At 40.1% G+C, this 16,549-nt stretch overlaps 1 protein-coding gene across 1 annotated transcript in view; it reads left to right on the forward strand.

Annotated features, from left to right (window-relative positions):
- The window catches only part of USH2A (usherin), a 596,134-nt gene that overhangs the window by 484,356 nt on the left and 95,229 nt on the right, over positions 1-16,549 (forward strand). Inside the window, 3 exon segments of the mRNA XM_030557510.1 lie at positions 2,028-2,135; positions 2,683-2,866; positions 5,875-6,032. Of these exon segments, the coding sequence (XP_030413370.1) occupies positions 2,028-2,135; positions 2,683-2,866; positions 5,875-6,032 (450 nt within the window).

The raw sequence follows: 16,549 nt of genomic DNA on the forward strand, positions 1-16,549 counted from the left end.
TGACTAGAAGTTCCAGGCACCAGAATTTTTCCAGTAAATTTAGTGAAACCATGCGCTGTCTTTTTAATGCCCATTTTTCTCCTTAAAGTGTAGCTGTAAATGAGTATTGCTTTATTATGCACGTTTCCTTTAAAAGTGAACATGACTCCCTTATGGGGAATTCAAGTAATTTGTTGCCACAGTAATCTTTCCTAGCCTGAAATGTTAAATTATTGGCTTTCCTCCATGCCTTTGCTTCTGTCTAGTCTGCAACTGTCATTTCCTCCCCTCTTACTTTTATGCTGAGCGTTTGGATGATTTTTCTTCTCTTCCAGTTCATGATTAGGTTACATTCAGGGCTGTCCCCCTGAGTCATCTCTTTATTTTCTCCTCTTCACATCCTGTTCAGTTTGTGAGCAGCTTTTGTGTCTTCCATTCATTATTTTACCTCTTTAGCTGCCTGTTGCTTATTACTGTTCTGTATGTACAAACCATTTCGTTTAACCGTGAAAATATTGCCTAACTGGTTTTGAACAAAGACTTTTATCCTAACTTTTTTTCTTGTTGCGGGTCTATATTTTTTAAAATAATTACAATTACGTATACATACTCTCACATGAATCTTTAAAGAACAATATTAAGGTTGCAATGTCAAGCACTCAAAAGTAAGAAATGCCTGAATGAAGGTTGCCTGTGTAGCCTTTGTGCATATGCAGTATGATACAGTCTTTAATTATATGATCACATACTATTTTTTTCCATAGGATCCCTCCTCATTCAGAATGGACAGTGCTCAATTAATGAGAAGCTAGTCAATATTTTTTATCCTCATTGCAATGTGTAGCCCCCTGCCTTATTTACTCCATGCTATTCAATTCCTATCTGAAGGTAGAATTATTAGTTTCCTTATGATGCTCATCACTATTATATCCGAGGACTTCAGAAAAATTAATTAATTTATCTACATAAGATCTTTATGAAATGCAGAGGTGGAATTATTCCCATTTTACAAATGTGGAACTGAGGCACAAAGAGATTGAGATCAGAGGTATTCACTAATTTTGTGTGCTGAATTTGAGATGAGAGTGCTTAACATTATATAGCACTTAATATGTTATGCACAGCTCCCATTGTCTTCATTTGCAGTTGTGACTGTTCACCTCTCTGTAAATCAGACCCCAAGGTCTCTGGTTGGGCGTCCAGAAAATGAGGAACACACGATTAGTGACAACCTCTGAAAAGTTTGGTTTAAATGAGTTGCCCAGCATCACACAGGAACTCTGTGGCAGATCCAGGGATAAAATCCAGTTCTCAAGGACAACATTCAACTGTCTTAACCATGAGACCCGCCTTTTCTCCTGCAATCCCCTGACTGCTTTACTGTATACTATCTAATTTCTGCAACAAATAAGGTCAAGGTCCAATAGATAACAGCCTCCTTTACTACGCATCCCTGATTCATCCCCAGAACAGGTGCACTAAATGAGCCAGATATCCTGTGGAAAAAATAGTACCCCTCTACCCCGATATAACGCAACCCAATATAACACAAATTCGGATATAACACAGTAAAGCAGTGCTCCGGGGGGCAGGCCTGTGCATGCCGGTGGATCAAAGCAAGTTCAATATAACATGGTTTCACCTATAATGTGGTAAGATTTTTTGGCTCCCAAGGACAGTGTTATATCAGGGTAGAGGTCTATGTAATAAAAGACTGTATCATCGCGCATACATGCAAAGGAGCCAAATTCAGGATTCACAGGCAAACTTAATTCTAGGAGTTCCTAACTTTTGAGTGTTTGATTTTGCTTAATATTCTTTTAGCATAGCTTTTATGTATAATTTCCTATGTTTTTAAAAAGAGAAACTGGAAAAAAGAAGAAAAAATTCTGTCCTATATTGTTCTATTGACACCAACATGGGTCATCACCAGGTTTGAAACTTTTAGATATTTATGCCAATGGAGTAACTTTCCCTCTACATCTGTAATTCTCAGGATGTCTAAGGTCATCATTTTAGTATTATGTTCGTATTTGTGTTGTTTTTAGGTCTCCAGCCATACACTAACTACAGCTTCACACTTACAGCCTGCACATCTGCTGGATGTAGCTCTAGCCAGCCATTTGCAGGTCGAACCTTGCAAGCTGCTCCTCAGGGTAAGGAAAAGGCATTCCCATAATATTAGAGGGAATCATTGGGGGCAAAATTTCTGTAAATGGGCAAAACTCCACTGACATTGATGGAGCTCCTGAGCAGTCATTTACAACAGGTAATTTGGCTCTTCAGTGCAATAATTGTATTATAACCCCTTCTGTATGCTGAACCACAGTGTGTCAGGTTCTCTGTTTTTTGTGAGAACAACTTTCTGGAATCATTTTGAAGTAAATGATTTCCAGATGTAATGGTGATGGGCACATTTTTATAAAACAAAAATAAATATATGCTGATACATCAGGCAAAGTTAGTCCTGTGATTATCAACTTTTAAGGCTGATTCTCCATTGACCTGCATCCAGAATATTTATTTATGTCAGTGCTAACAGAGTGCAGAATATGTGTAAACTACCTTTCTGATCTGGTAGTGGTCTATACTCACTTTGCACTGGTATAAACGACTGCACAAGGTACAGGGAAATAGAGAATCAGGACCTTTTATATTTAATTTTATGATATGGCTGAAACAATGGTATGCTGATGTTAACAGGAGTATGGTCGAAGCCTCGTCATATCATAGTCAGCTCAACACGAGTGGAATTCTATTGGGATGAACCAGAAAAACCCAATGGACTCGTTTCTCAATATCAATTGCTTCGTAATGGAGAAGGGATTTTCCAGGGTGGCAGCGGAAATCTGAATTTCACTGATGATGGCCTTCAGCCCAACAGTAGGTAAGACCTAATAAAGAACTTTAGTAAGCTTCAAAGAGTGCTTACGAATTAGATTTTGCAGGAGAAGAGTAAAATTTTCAAAGGTGTCTATTAACCTGAATTCAGTTTTCAAAGTGCATAACCTGCTTAAGTGCTTTTGAAAATCCTGCTAAGCCCCTATCTGCACCTTTAGTTGCCTAAATATCTTTTAAAATCTGGCCCTGAGGGCCTATGCCTCTTTTGAAAATGGGACATGGGGCTCCTAAATCACTTGGGCACTCATGAAAATGTTATGCATAAACTGCTGGGATGATTTAAAAAGAGAAAAATCTCTGATTCTGTTCCTTAAGAAAAAAGATAAGCCATTCTTTGAAGGATAACGAGTCTTGTGGATAAGGGAGAAGTGGTGGATGTGGTATACCTAGACTTTAGCAAGGCATTTGATACAGTCTCACATGATATTCTTATCGATAAACTAGGCAAATACAATTTAGATGGGGCTACTATAAGGTGGGTGCATAACCAGCTGGATAACCGTACTCAGAGAGTAGTTATTAATGGTTCCCAATCCTGCTGGAGAGGTATAACAAGTGGGGTTCCGCAGGGGTCTGTTTTGGGACCGGCTCTGTGCAATATCTTCATCAATGACTTAGATATTGGCATAGAAAGTATGCTTATTAAGTTTGCAGATGATACCAAACTGGGAGGGATTGCAACTGCTTTGGAGGACAGGGACATAATTTAAAATGATCTGGACAAATTGGAGAAATGATCTGAAGTAAACAGGATGAAGTTAAACAAAGACAAATGCAAAGTGCTCCACTTAGGAAGGAAAAATCAGTTTCACACATACAAAATGGGAAGAGACTGTCTAGGAAGGAGTATGGCAGAAAGGGATCTAGGGGTTATAGTGGACCACAAGCTAAATATGAGTCAACAGTGTGATGCTGTTGCAAAAAAAGCAAACGTGATTCTGGGATGCATTAACAGATGTGTTGTGAGCAAGACACGAGAAGTCATTCTTCTGCTCTCCTCTGCGCTGGTTAGGCCTCAGCTGGAGTATTGTGTCCAGTTCTGGGCACCGCATTTCAAGAAGGATGTGGAGAAATTGGAGAGGGTCTAGAGAAGAGCAACAAGAATGATTAAAGGTCTTGAGAACATGACCTATGAAGGGACCATCATGATCATCTAGTCCAGTGTTTTTCAAACCGTGGGTCATCACCCACTACTGGGTCGCAGCATGTAGGTTGCTGGGTCACCTTCATCTGGTCAGCACTGCTGACCAGCCCATTAAAAGCCCCGTCGTTGGTGCTGACTAGTGCCATCAGTAGGCTGCTAGTGCCTACCTTTTCCGACATCGTGCTGTGCCTCGGAAGCATCCAGCAGCGAATCCAGCTTCTAGTCGGGGGCCGCAGGGCTCTGCCTGCTGCTCCTGCCCCGAGCACTGGCTCTGCACTCCCACTGGCCAGGTGTCGGCCAATGGGAACTAGGGGGGTGGTGTCCGCAGACAAGAATCATGCAGAGCCACTTCTGTGCGTCTGCCTAGGAGCCACACCTGCTGCTGGATGCGTCAGGGGCGCAGCGTGCTCCGCAGTGCCCCTGGCTGCACTGCTGACTGGGAGCCACCAGAGGTAAGTCCCTGCCCCACTCCCCTGCCCCAGCTCTGAGCCCCCCCAAACCTGGAACCCCTTCCTACACCCCAAACCCCTCATTCATGGCCCTACCCCAGAGCCTGAACCCTTCCTGCCTCCCTAACCCCTTGCCCCAGCCCGGAGTCCCTCTACACCCCAACCTCCTCATCCCCAGCTCCGCTGGGTCATGGGCATCAACAATTTTCTTCACCTAGGTCCCCAGAAAAGAAGTTTGAAAACCACTAATCTAGTCTGACCTCCTGCCCATTGCAGGCCACAGAACCTCACCTACCCCTTCTGTAACAGACCCCCTAACCTCTGGCTGAATTACTGAAGTCCTCAAATCATGGTTTAAAGACTTCAAGTTACAGCAAATCCACCACTGACAGCAGTTTAAACCTGCAAGTGATCCATGCCCCATGCTGCAGAGGAAGGCGAAACCTCCCCAGGATCTCTGCCAATCTGACCTGAGGTGCGGGGGGGAGTCCTTCCTGACCACAAATATGGCAAACAGACCCTGAGCATGTGGGCAAGACCCACCAGGCAGATACCCAGGAAAGAATTCTCTGGAGTAACTCAGAGCCCTCCGAATCCTAGTGTCCCATCTCCAGCAGTTGGGGATTTTTGCTGCTGGCAGTCGCCAATAGGCCACACGCCATTGTAGGCATTCCCTACCTCAGCATCTTTCTCTGAGCTTTAATTGTTCTGGCTCATAGTTCCACTTTTCTTCTATTGGGTTGGCTTAGAGAGGTTGAAATTCTTTGCATAGCAGACTATGCACTAGGTGCTGGATTGTGCATGTTGAACATACCACTTTGAAGGTGAAAATCCCTAATAATAGCATCTTCTAATATTTTTAGGAGGACATTCTAAAATTGTTTTTAATGTGTCACATGGTCTAAGTCAGGGATTGCCAACGCGGTGCCCGCTGGCACCATGGCACCTGCCAGGGCATCCATGTGCACCTGCCTACTGGTCACTGGACAAGCAGCTGCTGAAATGCCACTAAGAAATGGCAATGTCAAGAAAGCGACACCTCTTGATGACGCTGCTTCATGGCGGCATTTCAGCGTCTGCTTGTCCAGCAGCCACGGTCCTCGGTGGCTAGTTGTCCAGCGCCCACCCCATGGAAAAGGTTGGGGACCAGTGGTCTAAGTGTTTCTTAAGATGCTATGAAATGTAATATAAAAAGTATTAGTTTGATTAGCAAGAGATGTGTGATTTTATTTTTTTACCTGAAAAGGGCGAAAGTGGAAATCTGTATTTTAATGCAATATATATAACGTGCTTTGTGGTCTGTACTTCCTAAACTGATGCAAAAGGGAAATAATTCCAGTATAAACATCTCTACAGTATTTAACCACCATTTCTGTTGCTGCTGTTTTTGTGTTTGTGCAGATATGTTTACCAGCTGGAAGCCAGCACTGGGGGTGGAAGCAGTACTAGTGACAAATACGTTATACAAACACCAGCAGAAACACCAGAGGAAATCCATGTTCCATATAATGTCACAGTAATGGATGCATATTCCATATTTGTGGCTTGGGACGCTCCAGGTAAAAACATACTTCTGTATAGTTTCTTGTGGCAAATTAAAGAATTCCTTGTGGCAAATTAATGGCCATAGGGAAAATAATACATTGAGCAAGTCTGGTGTTTCATTCTGGTTTCATGTCTGGTGTCAGAAAGTGCATCTGTGAATTGAGTAGCTGGTATCCCATGCTGATGATTCTTATAGAGATTTAATATAATAATAATAATATTGTCCCATGTACCTGAGTGTATTGTTGTGAGGATTGATCCTCTGTACATTGGTTTGAACATGTGAACTACTATGTATGTACTAAAGTATTATTGAAAGAAACAATTCAAATAGCTGCATGTCAGGAAAACTTAATGTAAATTTCCTTCTTTCATCTTTGCTGAAACTGCGTTATTGACAGGGAAGATGCTTGTTGATGGTATAATTTCCTGTGTTCCTAGAGCCTTAAAATGCCACTTAGCCTGGAGGATGAACAAAACTGAGTTCCTGTGACAGACACTCCTTTCCTGTGTTTTAATTTTAAGATTCATGAACTGTACATGAAATGGCTTTTTAGTTGTCTCTGTTTCCCAACTTGGTCTTGATGCTCCTGATTTTTAAATGTTAGCAACTAGTCCTGGGTTTGGCTTGCTATCATCATAAGCCATCATCAGAATTAGAGAAATCTGAATGGTTTATGGGACTAGTAATGGGATATAGAGCAGCTGTACTCAGTTGTTACCAGCCAAGGCAAATGGAGTAAGAGTGAGCCATGAACTAACCATGTTGTGGTATCCTGAGACCGCATTGCAATCTGAGATGACCCTGATTTACAATATTGAAAACTAGATTTCAAACACTTCATAGTCCAGGACACTTCCAATTCAGTGTTTTGGTTCATGCCCATCTTTAGTTGCAATATTTTCATTTTAATTCATCATCGGAAATTAACATCACCTCCTGCCTTACTCCCACTCTGTGTCATGGAGACAGGAGGACCAGAATCCATAGAATGATACTGATTTATATGAGGTCCTCACCCCATGTGGCTCTGTCCACTAGAGAAGGCTTAAGGTTCCAGGCCTCCTGGAGGTGGTTGGGATCAGTGGAAAGATTTCTTGGCCTGGTGTGCAGATGTGTAAAGCAGGAGTTAGGTGTTAACAGCCCCCTTAATCTCACGTAACCATGGGCCAGGTTTTGGTCCACTGATAGTTTAGCCTACTTATTAGATCAACAAAATCTGAACAAATCCACTCCAGAGGGGGTGAGTAGCAGTTAGGATTTAGTTAAATGTTTGTCACCCCATCAAGGATAAGTGTTGTATTGAGTCAGTACAGATCATGGCTTCACTGGCATGCTACATTTCCCTGGCATGATAAAAATTATATGATACAGTTATTGTGGAATAAATGTTAACATCGTGGATAGAAACAGAAATACAGAGAGAGAGAGAGAATGAGAAAGAGAGATCCATATTTCCATCTAGTATAGTTAATCTCCAGCAGGAACTTCTGCTTTTACTTGTACATATCCATAGAACTTATTGATAGGCCTATGTCCATCATATATTTAAATTTGTAAAAAGCACAGTAGCTATAACTGGGCTTGTAGTTTTTTGTCATATTAAGTCGCAACCCCTACAGTGGACAGCGTGTCACCGGATTAGTGGTCAGGGTCATCTGTGTGTCACCTTGCATGCGTATGTTTTTTTTCAGTGTGCTGTCCAGCTCTGTGCAGATAGCTGGTTCAGCAGACCTTGATAATACTACCCAATGTTGTTATGTGTTGAAGGCTGGAATGTCCTTGTCTTGGTAATGCTGTTCAGGCTGCCTAGTGCTTCTGTTCTTGAAGCTTCAGTGCTATTACTGTTAACAGCATATAAGGCAGCCTGCTCATTCAGCAAACCCTGATGTTACTTATAAAAAAAAGACCACAGGCACAGCTTGGTAACAAAGGCACTTGGCCAGGTTTGTTGCCCCCTAGGCCCAGCATCAGTGCCCTGGCTTTGTGGTTACAGGTACACTGGCACATGACTGGCTAGGAGCGAGACGAGGCTCAATCAGCAGTGAAAATATCTGCTGTTCCCTGGGCCACACAAAAATTTACAGCAAAATACCCCAACATTTATAGCTAAAACTAACAATTAGGATACACAACTTACACACAACCTTATGTATTTCATAACAGTTGTTTGTTACCTTCCCTTGTTCCTAATATCTTAAACTAAATTGGAAAGTGTCTGTACTAGCTGAAATGCATTTACGTAAATATCTGGTGCCTAATACAATAGCAACAACTTTGCCAATTTCATGTACTAAACAGTGAACTTACAAGCATCTGCTTTAATACGTGACCTGACTTGGGTTCACAGTCTCTGGTTCAGGCCTTAAATCTTGTACCAGGCCATCTCTCCCCACTGCGCTTACTTTTTTAATGAAGCACATTAATGTGTTTTCAAATGTCTAGATAGTAGTTATTTTTCGGGTAACAATTTTCTTTCATATTGGTCTTTGAAAAACTTTTGAAATGTTTGTTTACAGCAGGAAGAACAGTGTGAGGTTTTTCAGTGAACTCTTTTTTTGATGTCCCTTCTTCCTAATTATTTAAGACATTTTCACGTTGAAGACTAGCCACTGGCTACGTGAAAGTCAGAGGGCATTGACAGTAACTTCCTGTAGAAAAAGCATTTTGCATTCAAGTATGGCTTAATAAGTATTGTGGTGATGCTTGACGCTAACTCTGCCCATTTAACCAGTGGCTACTAGGTCTATAATACCCTGAGCTGTCAATCTTTTAATTTGCAGAAGCACAAAATCCATTATAGAAATGGTAGAATATATGAAAAAGATTAAAATCTTAAATTAAACTTTTCCCCTGACTGCCAGGAAGGATTTAGAACCCAGCAAGAAGGGAGGTGAATGTGACTTGTGTATAATCTACAGCTGATTTTATTGGAAAGTGCCTCCTACTCTGCTGTAGTTTTGATAGTAGGTGTCATTTAAGGTCCTGAATATTCAGTAACATTAGAAATAAGTTTTAAAATGCAAGAAAATATTGAAATGGTGAAGAAAAGCCTTGTGGGAATGGAGTGTTTGTTGAAAAAGTTTCTCAACATAGTCTGGATCTTTTCATTTGTCTATTTGAATTCATGTAATTGGCAGTAGGTTAGAAGTCTGAGAATAAGGCTCTAGTAAGTCAATGGTCAACATAATACACTTCATTGTTTTGAGTATAGGACTTTGTAAAAGGGCAAATGGGTTCCTGAAACCATCCACATTGTGGGATTGGGCTTTCATCAATATTTGCTGGACCTGGGTTTAATCTATGCACACAATATATAGAGGTCCCTCTGTAGGAGTCCATGTTCTCTGTCAGACCCACATACCCCTCTTCTTCGGGTCCTGAGATGCACTCCAGACATATAACTTAGTTATGTTGGTCTTGATAGGGGCTGAGTGACTGGATCCCTCTCATTTCCTACTCCCAGCTGAGTCCCAGTCTTCAGGCCTTTAAGGGAATCTGAGTTGCTTCTCCCACAACATGGTCTTTGGGATGGGCAGTGAGGTAGGGGCCACTGTTTCTTCAGTGAAAAGGTCTTCAAGTGCACAGGATGTATCTGTTCTTCGCACACCAGTAGGGCAATAGCAATAGCAATAGCAGGGAAATGCTCTGCTGCCAAAACAAACACTGTGCACAGGAGCATAGATTCATATAGTACCCCTAAGAGATTAATGGATGTTCCTTCATAATCATGAATTTCGGATTATGGGTCACTATACGTTGTCCATGCTGCAAATGTTTTCTTGAAGAAGAAGGGGAGATACAGGGTTAAAAATGAGTGGAGGTAGAGGCTCCCCATAGAGGCTCAAAAACTGATCTTTTGAGATGGAATGATCCTCTGTGAGTAAACCTTATAGGTCCAGATCATGTAGCCAGGGAAGCTGAGACCTGCAAGGTTAGTCTAACACTACTTGTGACCCTTATTCACTTCATGGTGCAGGATAGTCATCTTCTGTTAGATTTACTTTTTCCATGTATGAATCCTAGGTTTTGCAACACACCTATCAAAATACTGTTGTTTTCCCCTTTTACATCCAGAATTGAGCCTTTATAATGAGGATTGGCAGTGACTCTTCCACTGAAACAGTCATTTTAATTGATATTGTTTCCAGGAATAAAACTGTTTTTTATTTATCAAGTTTTGATGAAAAGGTAGTTGGCCTTGGTATCTTCCTGTCTGTGGATAGTGGTCCACTTCGGCATTGGATCTTATCTGCTGTAATAAATTTGGATCGAATATTAACTCTCAGGATTAATTATGGACATCCTAAGAGACAAATTCTCCTTTTTGAGGTTTTAATTATGATGTTTCAATATCAGTGATGTATCCAAATTCCATAACTTTAGAGATACATAATGTTTTAAACCTCCTGACCTAGCTAAATGGCAAGGTAGCTGAGCAGTGGTTAAAATGATGGATTCAGAAAAAATGTTTGATATACCTCACTCGCTAAGGGAAGTAGGGCTTTATTTTCTGGAATAGGTATCCCATTATTTTTGTGTTACACTGCATGAGCGCACAGTCCTCAAAGATACGGTACATTTCACTGATATGCCACAGAAGGATATGTTACAGTTACTATGGAACAACTGTCAATATCATAGATAGAAACAGAAAGCCTGAATGGGGAAAAAAAACATAATTTTCCCCAGGCATAACCATAAATGTTATTGGTAGGTAGACAAGTATCCACCCTACATTTAAACTCATTAACACCACCAATAGCTCTCACTGTGGCCTACCCCTGCCAAGTGTCTTCAATTGCTATGAACTTCAGCAAAAGCTGACGTCCACCAAAACCCACAGGATCATGTCCTCTGTTGCCAGATTGCCTGTTTCATATGTTAATGATCTTCTCGATTTAAATATCCCCTTTTCTTATATAATAGAGTTCTATTTCAGTCCATCAGTCTGTGCTTCCAAGTTTTTCATAGCATATGCAGATTGCACGTTGTGTAGAGTGTTCGGATTTCTACCTATATTCTTCCTGGGGCCCCACCTGGTATTTGTGTACCAGACTTAGGTGTTCTGGTAGCCTGGTTTCTTTTTGCCCCCCTAAGCCTGATATTGTCTTAGTTCTTGATAGTAATAAGTATGATCCAATAGATAGCTCTGAAGATTGTAATTCAAAGGAATTAATTTTCCAGATCAGTTGGTTTTCTAGGACAATTTAGTATTTGTGATATGCACAAAGCTTGTGTATTACTGTGGTGGTAAAGGTCAAAATGTTCAAACTTGGACGCTTAAAGTTAGATGCGTAAATCCATATTTAGGCATCTAAATAAGTGGATTGATGAGCACTCAGAATTGTCATTGCCTTCAATAGGAGCAGTGGTTACAGAGCATCTTTCTCAGGGTACTTAATGTAAGTGCTTACATATGGATTTAAAATACTTAATGTTAGTTATCCAAGTATACTAGTTCTGGCTGTAATGTGTGGTACCAGTTTATTGTTCGTAATTACAATTATTTGGCACATTAACCTCTTACTTAGATTTTAATAAAGACATGACACTTATTTTTGAAGACTTTTTGGAATACAACTATAAAACTTCAGTTATTTGGTTTAATGGTGGTTGAATTTCACATTACATTAAGTAGTTTTCAGCAATTGATTTCAAATGGACGTTTGTTCACCAGTCTTTAAAACAAGATTGTGATTTTCTTTTTCTCTTTTAAACATATTTTGCTGCAAATTCTACCTTATGAGCTACCCTAGTTTTGAAGTAAACAGGGCTGTCAAACCTAATTTGCTGGGTTTTTTCCACAGAATTGTCCATTATACATTATCCAAATGCAACAGCAAAAAAACAAGATTTAGTTTGATTGACTTGTCCCATTGCAAAGTGTGCACCTGCTGTGAAATGAAGTTGCAGAGGAAAAAAGTGGAATAATTTAACTTTTTTATTTGTAAAGATAATCAGGGTTTTTCTGATTACATCTTAACTTCATAAATGTTAAATAACCTATCAGCATCTAGTTGTTGTAAATTATGAAAAGGAGTATTGCTGAGAATATTAACCAACTAAATCTTTGTTCTTTAGTGAACATGAAAATATGTTATGGCAGGTTGTCATTATGCTCATGGTAACTTTGACACCAAATAACAAAACTGCCATTTGCACTTAGGGTAAATTGGTTCACTTATGCTTTTACTGTTCCTTTTATTTTGACATAAATTTATGAACTCTGAAACTAACCAAGTCATGTGGTTTCCCAGCTGATTATAACAAATATGCCCATTTCATTTCATTCAGTCATCAGAGCACCTGCGGTAGATAGTTTCAAACTTACTGCAGATCTTTAGGGTATATCTGAACATACAAAGTTTTTCATGCATTCTAACTATTCATTTTTTCTCTTTTTCAAAGGGTAAAGTGATCACTTGGTGTTAGCACTAGGTGAATGCTGGGAAGAATTTTCATTTAATATTCCTTTGCATTTTTCAGTGCACTTGTTTTGACACATTTGCACTTTTGTGATCACTTTTTAAGATAAACTTCAAAAGGAGTTTACTGGCATGACCATTCTCCAACAAAGTAAATTTTAAGAGCATATTGTAGACTATTCATATAAAGTGAATTTTGAATCAGTGATCACAAGCAAATATACTGTATCTTAAGAGGTTATACTCAGTCAGAGAGCATAAACTTATCATGTGGCTTGTACATTTCCCAATATGAGATGTATATGTAAGTATAATGTATACACTGATACTGACATACATGATGCTTTGTGAATATAGAATTGAATTGCTAGTGAGAAAGGACCTATTTCTTATAACTCTGAAAATGATTCACCTCTGTCATGGTTATATCCTATAGTATAATGCTGCTTAAAAATCTTGTAATAATACATGTATAAATATACACATAAAGAGTGAGAATTTTAGACACTAGCCTTCATTTTTTCCAGGGCCACATAATTGTGAGCACAGTCATGATCCTGCAGTCTGTCTCACTGAGATGTGTAAGGCCTTAAGTTTTTTGTGGGTGCAGTCAGAAAGGTAGAGGCTAATCCTTCCCACTGCCAGTGCGGACTCGACATGGACCAAGAGGGGAGACTTTATGTCTCTTTTATGCTAGGGCTCATGAGGAGCAAATCAGCTCTAGAGCAGGTAGAGCAACCTGAAGCTGCCCTAGCTTGTAGGAATTGCCAGGATTCAGGACTGCCATAGCGACGCTTCCTGCCATCACTGATGTCCCCTTCCTGCCATCAGGGATTTCAGCAGAAGCAGTGCAGAACTAGTGAGGTGGGCTCTACAACTGTCAGAGAGGCCTTCTGTGTTGGAGAAACATATCGGAGAGGCTACTTTCCACCAACTTAGAGTCCACGGTGCAGGGGTGAATTCCCCCCGATGGTACATTCATACAGCAAAAGCTGTGCACAGGCTAGCCTACCCAACCTAGCGTGCATTCAGACAGTGTTGGTAACAATAACCGTGAAGACAGCACAGTGCAGGCTTCAGAGCAGTCTTACGAGCCAAGTATGTTCCCAGGGTCTATGCCAGGCTTATTCTACCTGCTCTGAAGTCCGCACTTCTTCTCTGCTACATAAGCCATGCTAGCTGTATTCAAGCTAGCTCAGGTAGGCTAGCACAGCATTTGCTCTTTAGACATACCCTTATATATGTAAGGGCCAATTTTTCAACCCAGCTTTAATTGGGCCTTTATTTTTGTGAGTGCAAAATAGTAGACACAAATAATTACAAATGCAGCCTTCAATCTGCTGCTGTTTGCACTCACAACTTAGGTCACATGCATATATAGGTCCTTCATTTGTGGAACTTAAATGCTTAAGTGGCCTAAGTTGGAAGCTCCAGGGACCCAAAGACCTGGTACATTTTGTGGTCTTGTATCAGTTTCTGTGCTGCTTTTTTGTGAAAGTATAAAGTAGTTTCTGTGGATTTCTTTCCCAAACAAACTTAAGATACTTTATATATATGGGCACAGATAACTGGAGATTTGGGGGAACTTTAGTACCCCTAAAATGCTGGAATTGCATTAATAAATAAAGAAACACTAAGTTTGGAACAGAAGCTCATTTATCTCACTTTATTAAGAGTGGACAAATTTACTCATGGTACAAAACTATTCACTAAAGCATTAAACATGGGCATAATGAACAACCTATAAATCTCAAAACAATTCCAAACAATGATCTTCACCCTGGGTTTCTTGAAACAAAACATCTATAATCTATAAATCATAAGTTTTGCCCTTTTATACTTGTAAAGCCATACACTAGTTGAGCCTTGACTTTGATCCAAAATGGTAAAATTATGTTTTAATAGGACAGTAGAGCACTGACTACACTCACTCACAACACTGATTGACAGTAGCACCATAATCATTTTTATCAACTTTACCACTTTGGAAAACAGCCGTTGTTCAGTTTGGCTGAGCAAACTGGGATATTTCTGAACTGATTTTTTTGTACATTGAATACTGGATACCATAAAATCAACTACTCTGAAGGTGGTGTACTTAGGAAATTCCTTTGCTGAATTTAGATAGCTGGGTTGACCTCCCCTATTTGCATTATTTTGGGAACTTTTCTCTTCCTTGGAACCTCAGACATTCTGACTATCTACAACTTTAAATTTTTTCTGGTGGATTTGCACCCAGAACAAATTAAAGTTTTCATCTTATTGGATGGACTGAAGTGAATAAAATGTCATTTTCATAAGAGATTAACCTTCTGTTGCTGAAACATCCAACCATATTTAGGCCTTTTCAACCTAGTTCAATACCAAAACAAAGTTAAATTTTTCCATTTGAGCAGCTAGGTCATTAAATTCAAGTTCTCATTTCAGGATCGCTCATTGCATGCTCCACAATCTCCCATGTTCCACACAGTGCAAGATAGTTCTCAAAAACTGAAGCCAGTGCTACCACCTGGAGAGTATACCTGGTAGGACAGAGAACCCAGATACCTGATGATACACTTAACACTTCGAATATGATGTCCTGAAATATAGCCCCTAATTTGTGTGATATTTTTAAATGAACTTTGCAATTTTATAAACAACTTCCAGAGTATCTCTTAGGGAATTGTATTATTTTTGATAGCGCCTTGGCATGCCAAATTCCAAGCAAGCACATGATGAGTATATGTAGCTTGTGGGATTCTTCCTATTACAATTGGATTGTTGTCCCTGATACTAGGGGCTTGTATACACGAACACTTGGTTCACAGCATTCTGGGGTGTAAATCTACCCTGCAGCACATTTAGTGTCCATGTGGATACTGCTGCTGCATGATAACAGTTCCCTAGTTTGTTTTGATCTACTCCATTTCAAAATGGGCTAGATACTTAGTGCATGACTCACTAGTGTGGGGTGAATTTATATCCTCGCTTGCCATGACCTAAGTGTTCATATAGACAGGCCCCAAGCCTACCATATTAATGGCACCATCATAACATTATATGCAATAGGTGTTGATCCTCACTCAGATTAGGTGCAATAATGTATTTCTAATTAGATCCCACAGCGTACAGGCAATATTATACAATCCAATGAACTCTTTCTGAACATTCATATAATCATCCACGCATTGCAGACATAAAAACACTTACTCTTTCTCAGAAAAATGTTGTTGTTGCAGTTACCCTAATTGTATACTGCTTTCCAGAAATTTCCCCTCTTGATTTTAAGAGTCATGATTTCCATTGTTTCACTTTGAATATCTGGATTGTGAAATATTAGAATCTCATTTTGCCTGCAAACAAAGTCAGTCTCTCAACTTAAGGGCTTATTTTCAGCTAGATCAATCTAATAGCCTTCCAATGCAAGTCCTTGTGTAGCAAGATAATGTATACGACTTAGTATTCTGTGAGGATCTTCCTGTTTTCTTCTTTCTTCTGAGAATACTGATAACTTAGCATGTCAACGTCATTCTTTGTGGTCTTTTGAAGAATATCAGCTGCTTTGTGGTGATGTGAAGAATTTTGGTGCCTCTCAAATTTGTCATCAGCCTTTTTCAAATTAGTGAATCCAGTGTTTTGAAAGCTTCATCTTTTGTACTGTGCCTAAAAGTTGTTCAGCAGTAGAGACAAAGTACATTCTTACAAGCTTCTGAATAATGGAACCACTGAAGATCATCCAACCAGGATAAGCAGAAGGAATGGTCTCATTTTCCAAAGTTTTACACAGTTTTACATTTTCCAAAGTTTTATGAATCCCCTGGAGACTAACATGGAAAAAACTATATATAAGATGGCAGGTGGAGGCCCTTTGACCTGAGGTATGATGGGACTGGGGTCCAAGTCTGCTAAAGGACAGCCAAAGAATCATGGGCTCCATGATATCTGACCTGCCCTCTCTTTGTGAAAAGAGTACATGGAACTCCTGGCAGGGAATAGAAGAGTCAAACAGGAGGCTCTGGGAGTCAGCCCTAGAGGAGTGGCAGTGGGCTGGATCTTAGGTCTTCCTAGAGAGATGAGGTCTTCCTGCACGGAGACAGAAAAAGAGGATCAATAGCCTATC

Source organism: Gopherus evgoodei, chromosome 3 (genome assembly GCF_007399415.2).
Source record: "Gopherus evgoodei ecotype Sinaloan lineage chromosome 3, rGopEvg1_v1.p, whole genome shotgun sequence".
NCBI classification, from domain to species: Eukaryota; Metazoa; Chordata; order Testudines; family Testudinidae; genus Gopherus; species Gopherus evgoodei.